General features: G+C 40.4%; 1 protein-coding gene across 14 annotated transcripts in view; it reads left to right on the forward strand.

Annotated features, from left to right (window-relative positions):
* The window catches only part of LOC118423528 (echinoderm microtubule-associated protein-like 6), a 56,354-nt gene that overhangs the window by 35,251 nt on the left and 2,683 nt on the right, over positions 1-18,420 (forward strand). For 7 of the 14 annotated variants that reach the window (XM_035831717.1, XM_035831782.1, XM_035831757.1 and 4 more), the window contains 24 exons: positions 517-622; positions 2,501-2,898; positions 3,251-3,490; positions 3,709-3,910; positions 4,178-4,270; positions 7,542-7,673; positions 7,810-8,075; positions 8,191-8,395; positions 8,603-8,729; positions 9,616-9,630; positions 10,125-10,133; positions 11,238-11,328; positions 11,632-11,761; positions 12,620-12,818; positions 13,090-13,163; positions 13,424-13,638; positions 14,376-14,533; positions 14,971-15,097; positions 16,297-16,485; positions 16,886-17,058; positions 17,415-17,577; positions 17,690-17,793; positions 18,048-18,201; positions 18,320-18,420. In XM_035831717.1, the coding sequence (XP_035687610.1) occupies positions 517-622; positions 2,501-2,898; positions 3,251-3,490; positions 3,709-3,910; positions 4,178-4,270; positions 7,542-7,673; positions 7,810-8,075; positions 8,191-8,395; positions 8,603-8,729; positions 9,616-9,630; positions 10,125-10,133; positions 11,238-11,328; positions 11,632-11,761; positions 12,620-12,818; positions 13,090-13,163; positions 13,424-13,638; positions 14,376-14,533; positions 14,971-15,097; positions 16,297-16,485; positions 16,886-17,058; positions 17,415-17,577; positions 17,690-17,793; positions 18,048-18,201; positions 18,320-18,420 (3,671 nt within the window). Of the gene's footprint in view, positions 1-516; positions 623-2,500; positions 2,899-3,250; positions 3,491-3,708; positions 3,911-4,177; positions 4,271-7,541; positions 7,674-7,809; positions 8,076-8,190; positions 8,396-8,602; positions 8,730-9,615; positions 9,631-10,124; positions 10,134-11,237; positions 11,329-11,631; positions 11,762-12,619; positions 12,819-13,089; positions 13,164-13,423; positions 13,639-14,375; positions 14,534-14,970; positions 15,098-15,184; positions 15,300-16,296; positions 16,486-16,885; positions 17,059-17,414; positions 17,578-17,689; positions 17,794-18,047; positions 18,202-18,319 lie in introns of all 14 variants that reach the window. The other 7 variants (XM_035831742.1, XM_035831806.1, XM_035831765.1 and 4 more) reach the window with 5 other exon arrangements.

The raw sequence follows: 18,420 nt of genomic DNA on the forward strand, positions 1-18,420 counted from the left end.
CCTATGCTAGCAGAAAGCAAGGTAAACGATAGTCATGTATTCATCATGCCTGATTGGCTGACTAGGAATCAGAGAGGATGACCTTGGATTACCTGGGACCATCTGCTATCCTTGTAATTGGTAATCATTCAATCATGGAATCAACTCCAGAAAAAGAGAAACACCCATGTTTATTAGATTCAGTGTATTACATTATTCTCTTTCAAGTGAGATGCATTGCTTGCTATCATTAAGCTTGCATATTGTTCTGCAACATAATGCATTCTAACCTATGTGTAACAATTTAGATTAATGATTAGATATTATAGTTATACACAATGAATTATACATTGAGGTTTTTTTCTTAGAGATTTCTATGCAACAGCATTTCAGATGACCTGTGTTGTGACAAGTTGGGTTTTGAAGTAATAAAAAAGATACTCCGGTATCTACTGTTGCGTCTTCTAGCACTGTATACTTGCAGCTTCTAAATTGAAAGAGATTGGCCAATATTTGATAAGACTTCTTCTCCGACAGGTTGGCAGAGACCCAGCCATCCATGTCTGGGACACAGAGACAATGAAGCCGTTATCTGTACTCCGGGGAGGCCATCAGAGGGGGATCTGTGCTGTAGACTTCTCTGGTAAGTAGTCTTCCCCTGTCATACCCAATGTAACAAAGAGGAACATTACATATCTAAAGTGCACCACAGAAGTTACAGAAGGCTTACTTGGTTTGAAGAGGTTGCTGTTGGGCTACATGATGGATGGAACACATTAGATCAGTGGCATACACATGTATGTGTAAGATCACAAGAAGACAATGAAATGCACTTGAGTATAGGCAATATAACGTCATTGGTATAGGTTTGAGTGTTTCAAATGAGCTTTTTTCAAAGTGGATGCCATATTTCAATTCAAGTCAATTTGTGTTCAAACTTTGTTTAAGTTAAAAGACTCATAGACATGTTCAGAAAGGTAGCATATAAGCACTCAGAAGAAAACTTAACATTATCACCTGTCATGTTCCAGAGGTACAAAATGTACATTGTACATACTCTGTTGAGACAATCTTCCTGTAGGGATGATAAACTTTCACTCCTTTCAGTATTTGTGTCATCTAATATTCTATAAGTATTCATTGAATCTTGCATGCATTAAATGCATGCTGATCTCTAGACTGTCATTTTATGTTCTGATATTTTGTGACTCAGTACTTTTTAGAATGCAACATTCCCTTGCTTTTATACCTCCCAGACAACATGTCCCTCCTGCAATAGCCTTGTCCCACAGCTAATTTCCCTTGAGGAAGAACAGAATCTCTTTTAGGTTAGACTCTAAACTGGGTGAAATGAAAGTGCCTGTTAGTCCTATTGATTTTTAGACCAGACTCTGTACTGATTCAGAAGTGAATGGCAATTTTATGAAACATTTAATGATGGAACAGGAATTATATTTTTGACTATGAGAGGGTCTGGAAATTGTGCTCTTAGCCAGTTCACACATTCAAGATTTCTGCCATATCCTTTTAAAACTGTTTTAGACCCATTCTAGAGATAGTTTAGTTCAGGTCAGTACAGATAAAAAGGCATATTGGAAGAGGCTACCTCTGTTTGCTGCTTTGCAGGAAGTAAAATTACATGAAAATTATGTGCTTAGGTACCCATCCAGGTAGCTGCATTAACTTCATGAAACACTACATTTTCAGCACCTTGGACAGTGCATTGTTCAGAAAGATGCACACTCATTCACACACACACACACACACACACACACACACACACACACACACACACACACACACACACACAACACAACCTGTCAAAGGGAAATGTGTTTGAAGTCATGAAGTGTACGCCTACAACTCGGTTCAAGTATGATAGATAATTCGTTTTAATTGGTGACTTACTGTGAAAGTACAGGAACGTTGCTGAGCAAACGTTACTTTAATCTTATGATATATTTTCCAACGTAGAATATTTCCATCATTGCCTTAGATTATTAACTTAGCACTTATCAGCAGTCACCCAGATAAAATTCTAGATGCCACTGGTTTGCACTTTGTTATTCTCTAGGTTGGTTGGCCCCATCAATAAATCAATCAGAAGCCACATAGGGCATTGGAGAAATGGTTAAGGACCTCTCTGAGCTCCTAGTCAAACTCCAGCAAGTGGTCAATATTTCATAAGGGGCCAAGCTATGTAAATTGCTAGAAGCCTAAGTTTGCCAAATCAATTTTGGGATAAATAAATCAAACCTCTTACTTTATCTTAGATTTGATTTGGCACAGCTCAGCAGAAATGAAGACTGCAAAATCTAGTTGATGCTCCTCATAATGATTTGCACCATTGTGCATTTTGTACATGTGCCACGGAATATGCAGTACCCTTAAAAGCTGATCTCTTGGAGTATACAGGTCTGATTGAGATGCTTAAGAGAGAATCTGATAAATATGACATTGCACATTCGCTATTTTCTGCCAGAACTACTGTGATGCTGATTTTCCCTATGTTTTGTTGCAGGGGATGGGAAGAAACTTGCTAGTGTAGGACTGGACGACAACCACAGCATTGTGATGTGGGACTGGAAGAAGGGTGAAAGGCTGGCCACAACTCGGGGCCACAAGGACAAGATCTTTGTTTTGAAGTGCAATCCACATAACACTGACCACTTAGTTACTGTTGGAATCAGACACATCAAATTCTGGACACAGGCAGGGGGTGGATTCACCTCCAAGAGAGGCACCTTTGGGAACATTGGGAAGCTGGACACGATGATGTGTGTGGCATATGGAAAAACAGAGGATTCTGTGTTTTCTGGAGGAGCCAATGGAATGGTATACATGTGGCAAGGAACAAATCTTTTGAAGACAGTCAAGGCTCATGATGGTCCAGTATTTGCCATGCATGCATTGGACAAGGTATGTACCTGAATTCTGTGTATCCATACTGTACTTGTGGTAGGTTAAGAATGTACATACAAGGGGTCAAAGAAAGTCTAGGGAATTCATGGAAGACATCTTGTGGCAGGCAAAACCTTTGTATTGATTACTTTCATGGAAAGAACTGTTGATTTTCATGTCTTCATTACAGTACAGTTTTGAAATTTAGAACAAGCTGTATTGATTTAGGCTCTGTTAGTTCCCTCCCTTTTCCAAGTCTTCAATATTGCCATTGCAGTGATCTTCTGTGCAGATATTTATTTTCCTTGTACACTACAAATGTCTAGTTTCCAAAGCCAGTTTTGTGACCACTTTGAAATCCCTGTTGCAGGGCTTTGTTACTGGAGGGAAGGATGGGGTAGTAGGACTGTGGGATGACCAGTTTGAGAGATGTCTGAAAACCTATGCCATCAAGAGAGGTGCTCTGGCCCCGGGGTCCCGGGGAGTCCTGTTGGAGGACTGTCCGTCCATCCGGGCCATCACGCTGGGGCACGGCCATATCCTGGTGGGCACCAAGAATGGGGAGATTCTGGAGGTGGACAAGAGCGGACCAATGAACATCCTCGTACAGGTGAGTCTTCCCTGTTGTCTTCTTCAGTCAACCTAAAACCACTTAACAGTGACACTTTTGAGTTATCCAAGGTAAATACAATACATGCATGTACATGTACATGTACATGTATTAATTAAAATCATAAGGATTTTTAGTAGTTAACATTAATCACCCAATAGAAGTCCAGATTCTAAAGTTCTAGATAACATGTTCAATGTTGTCCTATGCATGCACAGGGTCACATGGAGAATGAGGTGTGGGGCCTGGCCTGCCACCCACATAAGGACCATTGTGTGACCATCAGTGATGACAAGACCCTGCGAGTCTGGGACCTGTCCCCAGAACACCGCATGTTGAATGTCAGGAGGTTACGCAAAGGCGGCAGGTGTTGCTGCTACTCCCCCGATGGCAAGGCCATAGCAGTAGGTCTTAGTGATGGTGAGTTCCTGAACAGTCTGACAAAAGTACCAAAATTGTGTCATGGTATGCATCAGCAATTCTGGAGGAGGTTAGCCGCACCGATTATCAGCCAAATGTGAGAAAGATAATAATTATTTGTTTACAATGTTTCTCCAATTAACATACATAGGTTTATTTGTATGTATTGATTTGCAAAACAAAAGTCTTTCACATCAGTTAAGTCTTACACTAGCAAGACAAGAACATCCATGTATTTCATACTCTCCCTTTCTATGCCTCTTTCAGGGAGTTTCCTAGTAGTCAATGCTGACACACTAGAAGACATGGTCACCTTCCATCATAGGAAAGAGAACATTTCTGACATCAGGTTTTCTCCTGGTAAGTAATATTTGATGAAGATAATTAACAAAAAAAATTAACATCTGCTCTCTTGAATGTTTTATGCCCAAATATCTGCCATATCAGTGGCATGGCTCTGCTATTAGTTAGACATGCACAGCTGTAGACATGCACAGCTTCATTCATAATGGTCATTTGGTTTGTCTAATTGAAAAGGCAGAGGCAGAATGAGTTGATTATATTGCACAAGAATATAAATAACAGGGAAGGGTGTGCTTAAGGAAAGGTTCTGAGGTACAATACAATTTTTGTTATGATTATGTTATGAACTGTAATGGAGAAAATGTATAAAGAAATATTTCTTTTCAAACTACAAAACTACATGTCTCAGACCTTTTGAATAGAATAACCTTATCCCTAATAAATGCACTACCCAGTAATGCCAAACTCCTGATAAGAGGATAAAGGTGTACAAAAGGCAGGATAGCCTTGGATATCAGAATTGTAATGGAGTTATTTGGATTAGTATTTTTAGTTAGGAATAAAATTAACATTTTGTTATCTAAAGCCCCGGTCACAAAGCGCGTACGATTCCTTGCGATTCCTTCCGATGCGCAGGATAATCGCAGTGCGACGTAAGTCGGAAGAAAATCGGAAGCAATGGTTTAAGTATATAAAGCCGTGGTCACAAAGCGCGTAGTGCATCGTACGATGAGGTCATAAGAGCGTGCCTGCGTCAATCGCAGTGGATCATAGTAAATCGGGGAGCGTCGTATGGCGAAAAATAGAGCTGAAATGGATTTTGAACATGTTCAAAATTTCGCTATTGTCGTAAGATTTTATTTGCCCCCATAGCAGAGTTCATTACGGCAATTTTTGTCTACTGATGAGGTTATAGATTTATGATTTTTTAGCATGTTGTGATGGTTTCAGTTTTCCCTGATATTGTCGATATTAACGAAAAGGGGAAATATATCAGTCGCAACTGCCACAGTCGCAACCAGAGAACAGCGCGCCACGCACAGGTGATGCAGACAAATTGTTTGATTGCTTCATGCACGTGAGTTTATAATTAGATCAAATCTCAGCTCTCGTCGGTCTTGGGTCAGTTTACCATAATCGTAATAACCATGGGGACAACTCGAACATAAAGGCAGGCTCTATGAGTCGGAAATATATATGATATAATTCTTATCATTTGATTTTTGTACGATGGCATCTTTTTGTTGATAGCATATCATGATCATGACGATCTTCAAAAGATCCTGACACGTAGAGCCGGCAAGCAGACCGAGATAATCATACCAGTACTCACGCTTGATTTGAACTTTTGCTTGTAATACTCTTGTTGTCATGGTCTTTTTAAATTTATTTTTACAGTTAAAGATATTATAGGAAGGTATTAAACAGCTATGTCCACATTTTGTTGGTTAAAGAAGCACAAAAGCGGTCAGACGGCTATACAGAAGAGACACAAGTGAAAAATCGTGCGACGCTGGAAAAATTTTGAACACCATCCGATGCGTTGCGATGGCTTGCGATGCTTACGATTTCATTGCGATGTACTGCGCTCATCGTACGATATGCGGAATAGTCCATCGCAAGGAATCGTACGCGCTTTGTGACCGGGGCTTTAGTAAGTATTTGATTATGGCTGATGCAGGAAACATGCAACATATACTTACTATCCACATCCCATTATACCACTATATGTATTCACCTCTCCCTCAGGGTTAACAGTACTAGTGACATGCATCTATTCTCTAAGCAGGGGGGGTAGTAGTGGCGGCAATTTCTTACTGGAGTAAGAAAACACGGCCACTACTATCCCCCTTGACCAAAACCTCCATTTGGAGAATAGAAGCAGCCTGTCTGCCAAACTATCCCACCCAACTGAAACCTCTGCTTGAAGAATAACATGTTTCAGCTTGATGCCACCCCATGTCTCCAGCATGCACCAGCATGTTAGGCAGTAGCAATAAAGTGTTTTGCCTGAAAGCTGAATTTTTTTATAGCTGCGTCTTCCCTTCACTTCTATCATAGATACAAATTCTAGTAGTTGCCTTGGCTAGACATCAGAAGAAGATAAGCCTCATTCCATTGTTTTTATGACCACACATGGGCTTTTGTAAAACATCGCCAGCTCTCTTGCTTTATTACTGGAAATTAATGCATATCCCTGAAAGGCTGCTTTTCTCTGCTCTCTGGAAAGTAATTTGGTGTACTGTGCACTGGTAAATGTCCCTGTTCCAGCTGCAGCAACCCCTGAGTCTGCAGACCTACACATACACGGGAGAGCCCCAGGCTGCAGGGAGACTAATGCCAAAAGTACTGACAACAAGTAAACTAAAGCACAGGGTTCTAGCCAAGCAGTCTGGCCTCTTTTGAATTCCATCTTCCCTTCTGTCAGAATTCTCTTTGATCTGTTTTTTGTGTCTTTTTCAACTTTTTCAAATTATGTGCTTTGCACATACCCTGTACTGGTAGACTTTTCGGTATTCGGTTTTTCAACCAAAATGCTCTAGCCCTTTTTGGCTAGAGCCCTGAACATATAGTTACTGCATGAGCCTGTCAGTGAGTCCATAATGGTTCACACCTGTGAGTGAATATTGTGGGGTGTTTGTCCACATTCATGTAGCTGTCAAACAAGCACCTCAGACTCAGTGTTGTTTTAAAATTCAAACCCAGTAGTTAATAACAAGGTAATGTGAGATATGTCCTTGGTACTGATCTTTTAGTCGTCGTTTCAAGTGTATTTTCTCACCATTGCTCTGAATTCCATTGCTGACACACATGTGATTGTGACTGTGAGTAACCTGTATGTGTTGTGGTGGCACCATTTATATTTCAATGTGCACCACAGCACACTGTTTCTTGATTTAGGTGTAGAATTTCATGTGCATTTATATGACCTCATTTTCAACACATTTCCTCCAACTCTTTCTCTACGTTAGTTCGTTGAAGTGAGAATTTTTCTTACAATTACATCACTTTTCTATCAGTCTCTCTCTTATATTGTTTCATAACATTTTTCTGTGGAAACACAATTTATATTGATTACGGTGTCTTAGAACAAGACAGGCTGATACTTACCTTTGCTCACAGAAGCACCCATCATTGCAAGCACTACCAAAAACATGCTGGGCAAAGTAAATCTCTTTACATAAATTCTATGCTACATAGGTATAAAAAAACTATAATACAACAATTTTAAAGTCAAAAGTAAAACACAGTGCTTAGGTTTTCTGGGCTAAAACACAAGCATTTTTTGCAACTGTATAAAATTCCTGTCATCCATCCTCTCACACAGATCCAGGAAAATACCTTGCAGTTGCATCCCATGACAACTTTGTGGATATCTACAATGTTCTAAGTAGCAAAAGAGTGGGCATCTGCAAAGGTGCATCCAGCTATATCACACACATTGACTGGGACAGAAAGGGTAGGTACATTTATGTGTAGATAATGGTTATCTAAGGAGCCAAATTTTCTTACTAATTGGTGTAATGTTTTATACTCCTTCGAAAACAGCAGACTGTAATGTGTACCCAAATCATATTCTCGATTCTGTTGTTTAGGAAAGTTGTTGCAAGTCAACACAGGTGCAAAAGAGCAGCTATTCTTTGAGGCACCAAGGGGCAAGAGGCAAACCATTCGGTCGACAGATGTGGAGCAGATTGACTGGTGCTCATGGACATGTGTACTGGGCCACACCTGCGAGGGCATCTGGCCTGTCCACAGTGATGTTACTGACGTCAACTCAGCATGTTTGTCCCACGACAAGAGAGTGCTGGCCACAGGAGATGACTTTGGCTTTGTTAAACTGTTTGAATATCCTGCCAAGGTAAGGGATGGATAAAGGTGACTACCTTACTCCTGTACTTTGGCATCATATATTTCTTATTGGCAATATTTTCTGAAACATTACAACCTGTATCTGTCCGTTTGTCTTTTCACAGGGGCAGTATGCCAAATTTAAGAAGTACATAGGACACAGTGCCCATGTGACTAATGTGAGATGGAGCCATGATGACAGGATGCTGGTGTCAGTTGGTGGTGCTGACACAGCAGTGTTGGTGTGGGCTCACAACACACCAGGGTCCAGGCAGAACGGACTGAAGGGAGAGAGTGAAGACTCTGAAACTGACTCTGAGGAGGAAGGAGGTCAGTGCCAGCTATGTCATGGTTGTACATATAGGATATTCGTAGATTACAGTAATATATGGATCTGTAATCATTATGGGTCATTAGACTCTGTATCGTACACAGTTGTTTCTCATTGAAAGTTTCTCTGAATTTTAAAACTTGCCACTACTGTAACAGTATCTGGATTCATAGTTATTTTATTGTATTGGTATGTTTGCCCTGTAGGCTATGACAGTGATGTGCAAAGGGAGAAAGACATTGATTACACTACAAAAACCTATGCTGTTAACATCAGAGAAACAAGTGGCACCAAACCCCATCTACAACAGAAACAGCCAACTGGAGAGGAAAGGTAACTCCATTTACATAGCATAATTATATGAAGATGTACATGTTGAAGACTATGCCTTCGCTCAAATAGGTACTGCATAAAAAAACTCTACAATCTGATGGCCTAAACATGAAAAAAGACTAATGCTCAGTATACATAGCAAGGTATCAAGCAGTAAGATCCAGGAATCCACATTTTCCTGTTTCAAGCTCAGGCATAAAATGGCAATGTTTTTTGACAGTTTTGATCAATTATTGTCTGTTCTCAATGTACAACTAAATAGCTGAATGGGCAGATGGGGAAATCATTGTTATCTAACTTGATAAGAGCAAATAGAAATGATACCAGTGGTTATGCAGTTTGCATATTGTCTCAACAGTTCATGTCCTTGGTGCTAGATTGTTGTGATTGCTCAAAGTAAAAAACAACAACTGCACAAGTTAGTGTATGGTAGCCATGTCTGTTAAATGTGTACAGGTCTCCTAAGCTAATGTAGCCTGGGTATCATCCAAAACAGTTTATGCTTGCTTCCAAAGTGATAAGTACGGCACGGGAGAGAATGTGGATGTTACCCAGGCTACTTTTAATGTTGATCAGAGCTCTCAAAGTACAAAGTGCACATGTGCCTCTCTGTTGTATGATCTTGATCAATGTTCATATCCTGTTTTATTCATAAAACGTAAGACAATTTTGTGTTGATAATTGTCTGCAGTTGATATGTTTCTCAGGCTATATGTTTTGCTGCTTCTGCTTTTGCATATTTGTTTCATTTGTATTTTTCCAACTTGGCTCCTTATTTTGTGCTGTTCTTTCTTCCCCTCCTGTCTTTTCCCACAGCTATACTGAGGTCATTGATAGTCACAAATTGACAATGTTTTGTTATTGGCCTTTTGCTTGCTCTCTGAAGGAAGGGGATTGTGAAGTAAGTCTTTTTGTCAGACAAGTTTTCTAGTCTTTGTCATAATTTATGTTTTAGTCTAATGATGACATAAACATAATTCTTTGATATTTGCTGACAAACTATTTGTGCCCTACTACCCATAATTAGACAATTTCATTTGTTCAAATTCTGTTGGAATAATTTAGATGTTTTTAAAGAGAAAATTACTAATTTAGTAGAATGCAACAATGCATGATTTTATCCTTCAAACAAGTTTTTACAACATGTATATATCATTACATTTAAGTAACATGACATTGTGACATTATTAGGTACCATAATAGTGATATTCATATATGCATAAAGGTTGATCATGAAAAGATAGACTGAGGAAAATTACACTCTTGATCTTTTACTCTACTTTTACTCAGTAATGCGACAAAAATACTTTCTTTGCTCACACTACTAATAAAGCTGCTAATTCTGACTTACTACCAACTCACTGCTTCTTCCCCTCTGCCTGCCAACACTCACAGAGGATCCAGGTAGATTACCTTGGACTGCTCAAAATGTGTTGTCTTAACAGTGAGACCTAATAGTGTTTAAAGATTTGATGTCTTAACAGTGAGACCTAATAGTGTTTAAAGATTTGATGTGTAGCTAGTCTGCAGTTTGAATAATGCAGCTGCGTATGTCTTTGTCAAAGTGATATGTGGTAGTGTATTCACCTTCTGAAACATTTTGCACATGGGAGTTTAGCGCGCCTGTAGAATTGTAATTGTGTAACTATAGACACTTCATGTATGTACTGTATCATGCATGAATCTGACTGGTTTCAAGCTCCTGGCTGTGGTTGAATAGATGATTTGGTAATTTTTGTGTATAATCATGTTAAATATTTCAAGCTAGTGCTGGTTTTAGTAAAAAGGAAATTGGGGAATCTTCCATGAAGAGATTGAGTGTATGGTTGATATGGTGAGCATTTTTGGGAGCTTATGTGAAAATGAGATTGTCTTCCGGGCTCAGGAGGCCATGTACAGGTAGTGGTTAGACTTTGGTAGGTTGGGATTATAGTTAACATCATAAAGATTTCTTGAGGGGATCATGAAGTTTTGGTGAAACAGGTAAAGTGTAGTTGATGTGGGATGTGTGCTTCGGGTGTTGATTTTGAGTCTAGTCCTTGCATCTTAATTGAGGCGTCTGAGGTAGAAGGAAAAAGAAAGGGGTTTTTGCATTCATATCATCACCATCTCCAGCCTTATGCATGGATAAGACCCACTGCACTCTTTTGTTTCCTCAAGCTACATCACCCATTCAAGACCCATTGATTGACCTTACTGAAGAGGTCTGACAGCACAGTCCCAAGCATGCATAATTCTGCCTTAAGTACTGCCTTCCAGCCTGCATAGATGATTTTACTTTCAAGTGTGCACCGTATGCTCAAGGAATGTAGATACATGTACTACTAGTATTTCTGGGTGGAGGATTCCCCTAATCCTATTCCTACTTTTTGGTCTGGATCTGTTGAATTTTATTTAGCAGTGACGTATCTTCAATTTTCTTTGGGATCAGACTGTTCATGGGAGAGTTTATGGTTTATATCATTGTTATTCTTACAGTAAATTCACACTGTTCACTTTTCCGTCCAGACCTACTGTCAGCAGGGGTGGAGCACCTCCTCCCAGGGTACAGAAACTGGAAAAGGGCGAGACCAACAAAAGAAAAAAAGGCGTTGTAGAGGTAAATTTCTGCTTACATTGAGTTATGTATAACTGTGAAGGACTGTTGTAAGTATTGTATTTTCGTATCAGACTACAAAGTTTCTACTCCAGCATAACAAACACTTTCACAAAGTCTCCAAAGTTTTAATCGTTTTCACAAAAATTAAATATCTTTATAACTGTTTGTAAAGAAAATTTGACTCCCAGAAAATATAACAGTTGATAGAGACTCATGGATGACTAAAAAGTACCAGCAAATTTGGTATTATGCATGTATAGGGCCAGGGTTTTTTCAACCTTTGTGTCCATTTGATTGTTGCAGGACTTGGTGCTTACCACTATCCATGGGTACAGAGGCTTTGACACCCGAAACAATCTGCATTACATCAACGATGGGGCAGATATTGTGTACCATGCAGCAGGAGCTGGCATCATACACAACTTGGCAACAGGTAGGACCATTACCTCAATTGATGTGCAGACTTTTGGACTTAGCCAAACTTTCAACTTTTGCACTATGTCCTGAGATGATGTAATGATTTGATTATATTTGTAATGAAATCTGTTGGCATGTAAAATCCCATGCTCTCAAAAGTCTGAATCTGATAAAAGTCTGACGGAAAGACCTAACCGCATCCATTGAGACATAGACTAGTCTTGCCAGTAGGTTTTAAAACCATTGGTCTTGGGAGAAAAGAAATGTGAGCTCTTTAAGCCCTTCTGCACCAGTGGCAGACAGACCATGTCTGCAGATAAAGTGCCTCCTTGTTAACTTGAAATCCTGTTATCTCCTTACCGACTCAGTCCCTAGCTTGCCTGAGCTAGCTTGTCTTGTTGCATTTACGTTAAGGCGCTTTAGTGGTTTTATGGTGTAGCAGGATGCTAAGCAGGTCAAAGATGCATGTGACAGTTGGGTGGGCTTCTATCAGGGCTTTGCTGTGCCTGCACAGGAATACATTACTAACCCTACTCAGCTAGATTCTCATTTCTGGTCTTTACTTAATGGATTATGTGACATTTTGTGATATGCCATGAGCACTTTGAGGGAAGGCAGTGTTCAGGGTGAATAGCCATGGTGCTGAGACCTGTGCTGTTGTTGCTGTTAGTCAATGCGATTGGTCAGAAATATGGCTATAATTGCTCAGTCAGTGATAAAAGCATGGCATTTGGCATTCTGAAGCGCAGGTATACACCAAAAGTTTTCAGTTCTAGAACCATTGCAAAAAGCCTGTTCCTGGATTCTGAACAAATTGTTTGTCCAGAAGAATGTGATCCTTGCTGTTGATCTAAAGTGTCCCATCCATTTCCAGGAAATCAGAGTTTCTACTTGGAGCACACAGATGACATCATCAGCCTCACCATCAATCAGCACCCCAAGTTTAAGAGCATCATTGCCACCGGCCAGATTGGCCAGGTCCCCTCAGTCAACATCTGGGACTCTAACACCAAGGAGACCCTGTCCATCATCCGTGGCTTCCACTCAAAGGGGGTGTGCTATGTCAACTTCAGGTAACTCTTCACTTCCTCCTGTGTCTTTACATTTACGGAGAGGAGACATTTACATGTTGTGGAGAGAGCATGAAGGCCTGTTGCACTTTCAGACATCATATCTTTCTTGCCCTTTATGTTGATTTTCTGACATTTCTTTCACTAATGGGGGGGGGGGGGATGAAAGTGTCCTGTAAGATCCAAAATGTACTTGTATCTACCAATCAGAAGTAAAAGTAAAAATTAGTGACTACATAGTCAAGGTGATGTTGTTTTTTCCCTCCATCTACAGTGCCACAGGAAAGCTTCTCCTGACTGCTGGTCTAGATGATGAACATTCCATTGCAGTTTGGAGGTGGCAGGAAGGTTGGTTTCTATTTTTACAGTTTCACTGTTTAGTTGATATTTGATGGTACGCTCTTCAAGAAGCAGAAAAAATATGGGTTCTAATAGCAACAGGAAATTTCAGGTTCTCAATCTATCAGGCAAACGTTTGGATGGATTGTCCTTTGTCAGATTATCTTACATTTCTTCCTCTTTTATCACAGAGTGTAAAGAAGTACTTTGACCATAGTGAATGATAAGTTCTTCTACTCTTCTCATTGTTCATGTACTTTTATACCCAGGTACCAAGATAGCCAGCCAGGGTGGGCACTCAGGAAGGATATTTGTGGCAGAATTCAGGCCAGATTCGGACAGCCATTTCGTGACAGTGGGGGTGAAGCATGTGAAGTTCTGGACGTTAGCTGGAAGTACGCTGATAGGGAAGAAAGGGGTAATCGGCCCCAACATGGCAGGAGAGGCCCGCATGCAGACTATGTTGTCTGTGGCATTTGGAGCAGTAAGCCTCATTTAATTGTTTTGTTGACACTAGGGCTGGGTACTGGTACAGAAAATTCAGGTCCAAAGGATCAGGTCCAGGTCCGGACCTGAACCTGGACCTGATGCAGTATGACTCATACCAATGGTCCATTTCAGTACAAAGAAATCTGTTTGGTGGAGTATTAGACTTACACTGACGTTTTAAAATCCTACAACGCTAACTGCACCTGTACGATTGACGGTAAAACTTGGTAGAATTGACTATAAACTCTACTCTACTTCACTCTTGTTATTTTCTTCCACCTGCAAGCGTCAAAATGTGTGAATGCCTGATAAAATAATCTGTTAATTTTCTAATCGGTCCAACATCCGGTCCACCTAATTTTTTCAGGTCCGGTTTTTCTGGACCGGTCCAATAAGAAAAAACGGTTTTGTACCGTTACGCTGTACCGATACCCAGCCCTAGTTGACACAGATTGCAAAGGTGGTGAAAAATATGCCAGTTTTCACCATAATTTTAAGAATATTGCCAGACATTCAGATAAGAAAAGATCAGTATGAGTCTGACTTACTATTCTAATTTGGGCTTAGATCTGTATTAATTTTTAAAACTCTTTTATCTTTTGTACATTAATGATTCCACATATTTGTCTAAATCAAAAGATTGTATTTATATTTCCTTGTCTTATAGATTGAATGAGTTGGACCCCTATTCTTGTCAATTTCTTACACACAGCCTGTGATTCTGTCTTTCAGAACAATCTGACCTTCACCGGAGCAATGAGTGGAGATGTTTATGTCTGGAGAGAAAACAGCTTAGTTAGACTAGTTGCCAAGGCCCACAACGGGCCTGTCTTCACCATGTACACTACACTACGAGATGGACTCATCGTCACTGGTGGGAAAGAAAAACCGTGAGTTTTTTGTCATTGATTTGATCTGCAACCACCTTAAGATATCAACACCTGGATGATTTTATGCGTCCTTGATAGTGAACGGAGATTGTAATTTTACTTTGTTGTGACTAATTACAATTAATAAGAAACTAACCCCTACTAAATTTTAGTAATTTTGTCCAACAAGGCGCTCAAGTGTCAATTAATAGTGTACATCTTATACTGGCTCCTTTAGTAAATGGTTACAGAGACTTGTCAGTGTAAGTCAATGACAGCAGTCAACTTTTATAAGTAAAGCTAAATTGGTCCTGGCTGTGCCTGCTAGGAATAGAAGAATGTCCAGTGGCTTCCTTATTGAGAGTTAAGCCACTTTATTAACAATGCCATGACTTACTAACCCACTAACTCTGTCTCTCTCCTCTTGGTGTTTGTTGTCTGGCCAAATTGCCCTACAGGAGAGAGTTTGCCATAGGTGGACCAGTCAAGTTATGGTCGCAGGACATGGAGCGTTGTTGTTTGTTTGAACTCAACAGCCACGACCCCCGTATAGCTGTTGTAGTACGCTCCGTCTGTCGGGGCAAGGTATGCGCACCTGCACGCTGTTCCGTCTGTCCTTCCTCGTGATTTTTATGCCTTGTTGTTGCATTTCCATTGACTGTCCTGTACTAGGAGTAAGGAAGGAGGCCCTGTCAAGCTGTGGGATCAGGAGATGAAACGTTGCCGAGCCTTCCAACTGGAGACCAACCTGCCCGTAGATGTGGTCAGGTCTGTCTGCAGGGGCAAGGTATGCCACCAGACTCTGGCTAGACACTTGGGTTTTAGCACCAAAGGCCCCAACAGTACACTTTCTATCTGGATGTGCAAGCTGCCAGTAATGCATGTCAGAGTACTGCAGATGAAGAAAGTGCACATTTTGGTTGATGGCTTTAATAGACAGTTTTGTTACTAACTTCATTATTAGTGGCAATCATGTAGGAGTCTTTGTTCAAAATTATCAAGCAATTTTATTAATTTAAGTTGATCTATGAAGTCAAGAAAAAAAATCAAGATAAGACTTTGGAACAGTTTGACATTTTAAAAAAGAATGCTACAGTACTTTTTTCTTTCAATGGGGTCTTTGGTGTTTTTGTTGCTTTCCAGTGCTTATCATATTGTTTTGATATTCAGTTCTTTTTCGTTTGTCAGGCAGTTCAGTTTTATTTTGTTATAAGTTAATTTGCAGTTTTGTTTCTGTTAACCTGATGCGGTAGACTTTGCCACTGCATACAGACTTACCTAATCTATCGCAGCACTGTCCTGTCCAGAAACGTTCCCCTTTATAACAATGTTCTAGTTCACATAACCAAATGCCCCAATTGTAATCTTAAATGGTCCATTCACTCTTCATTGGGAACTTGAAATAAAATGTAACACATACTAACAGGACAATCCTCTCCAATGTTGTGTCACCATGCATGGTTGTTTGAGAGTGTGCATACATTGATAACCTATACATGTATGTTGTCTGTAACATGTGTTGGTATATAAGTGTAGTGCACGTTTTGACTAACTAGTTGATCATCTTCCACACTAACTGTGCACTGTGACTTGTGTGTTGGTTTTCCCTGTTTCCTTATTGCATGTTCACATTGTGTTCCACTTATGTACCACAGCTGTCTGTGTCTTTTGTGTGACTTAATCCCAAGTGCACTATACTAACGACACTCATCTGTGGAGCTGTACTGGTACTAGTGTTAACCCTGTTTAATCTAAGGAGAGTTTTTGTGTTCTGTGTACTGTAGGGGAAGATTCTGGTGGGAACAAAGGAGAGTGAGATTATGGAGGTTGGGGAGAAGAATGCGGCAGCTCATACTGTGGTCCATGGACACTGTGAGGGGGAACTCTGGGGTCTAGCAGCCCACCCATCCAAGCAGTTCTTTGCATCGGCAAGTGACGACTGCACTGTAAGGATATGGGACATAGATAACAAGGTGTGTATGGAGTGTCAACAGACTTTGTATATAATATAAGCTGTGAGATGTCCTGTAGCACTTATTGCTACTAGTGTGATGTTATACTGAAGAATCCAAGGAGGAACATTCTGGTAGTTGGCAGTTAGGGAGAATTTAGTTGGGGAGTGTTAGGGAAATTGAGATCCCACTGAAGTTGGATGTGATGCAGGCCTAGGGGAGACAAAATATAAATCACTGTATGCCAATACCGTGCCAGTTTGCAGATTGAGGTGCTGTTAGATCAAGCTTTAAAATTTATACCCATTGCTCGGTTACCTAAAAACGTAGACTGTATGACACTTAAAAGTAACCTATTCAATGGGCATTTTTAAAAATACAATCTCTGGGTAAGACATTGTATACCCCTTTTGTACCTCAGAGCATGCTAAACAAAGTGAACTTGGGCACACCGAGTCGATCAGTGGCATACAGCCCTGATGGAGAGATGCTGGCTGTTGGGATGAAGAATGGAGAGTTCATCCTGCTGACAGCAGCCAGCCTGAAGATCTGGGGCAAGAAGAGGGACAGGCGTCTGGCTGTGCAGGACATCAGGTATGTGGGGCACAGATGAGCAATGACTGCATAGACTGACTATGGTGGGAAAGAAATGCCAAGATCAAAAAACAGACTGAAGATGCCAGTGGGAGAATTACAGTGGAACTGGTAGGAGAGTAGTGTTGAAGTCACAGTTTTCAAACTCCAGATAGGTTCTTGCCCTACAGAAATACAGTGTGATTGATATATACATGGTGACTTGGTACAAAAACGCTATCTGATGTAACATTATCTCAATGTACATTTGCTAAGTTTTGATTATCTTAGCATTACGATTCTAGTAGCAATGTCCAAATAATCATATTCTTCACTAGTTTTAGAATTTAACCCCATTCATTTTGATCTTTGTTTAGATTCAGCCCTGATGGAAAGTTCTTGGCAGTTGGTTCTGATGACAACTGTGTGGATTTCTATGACATGACGCAGGGTCCGTCCCTAACCAGAGTGGGGTATTGTAAGGGCATCCCAAGCTTTGTCATACAGATGGACTACTCACTGGATGGCAAATTCATACAGGTGAGATCTATCATGCTGACAATTAGGTTAATGCATACAGCTATGGCATTATGGAGCTAATAATGTATTGTTACAGCCTTTTGTGACCTGAAAACATGTTGTTGTTGTCCAGGTTGCCACAGGTGACTACCACAGACTGGTGTTTGACGTACCCACAGGGAATCCAGTATCTGATGCCAACACTATAAACAAGATCACCTGGTCTTCTTGGACCCTGTAAGTTCATAGTTAGAATGTTAAGATATCATTGTTCATTCTAAGGTTATATCATTCTTGTATTTACAACAAAAGAAACATGGATTACTTTGTATCTGTACCTGACGTTGAAATGCTGGACCAGAGCACAATGTACAGGTATCCAATTATTATATGAATCATGCTAAAGAGCAGGTTTTCTTCTGGTGCACCTTCCTTCTCTGTTGTTGTTATACTACATGCTTGTGTGACTGACTGTTTGTCTCTCACTACAGAGTCACCGGGGATGAAGTGATTGGCATCTGGCCGAGAAATGCAGAGAAGGCTGATGTGAATTCCTGCCATGTGGCTCACTCTGGCCTCTCCATGGGTACTGGGGACGACTTTGGCATGGTGAAACTGTTTGAGTTCCCCAGCACAGAAAAATATGTAAGTGTGTAGACAATGGGTAGGCAATGAACGTTTACATCATTCACATCTTTTGTTTTCATGTGAGATGTCCTGTCCAAGTGTCTCATGATGTCACACTTTCTTCTTTTCTGAACAGGCCAAACATAAGAGATATGTTGGACACTCAGCCCACGTAACCAACGTACGATTCACTTCAGAAGACAAGTACCTGATAAGTGCTGGCGGGGATGATTGCTG

Source organism: Branchiostoma floridae, chromosome 1 (assembly GCF_000003815.2).
Source record: "Branchiostoma floridae strain S238N-H82 chromosome 1, Bfl_VNyyK, whole genome shotgun sequence".
NCBI lineage: Eukaryota > Metazoa > Chordata > Leptocardii > Amphioxiformes > Branchiostomatidae > Branchiostoma > Branchiostoma floridae.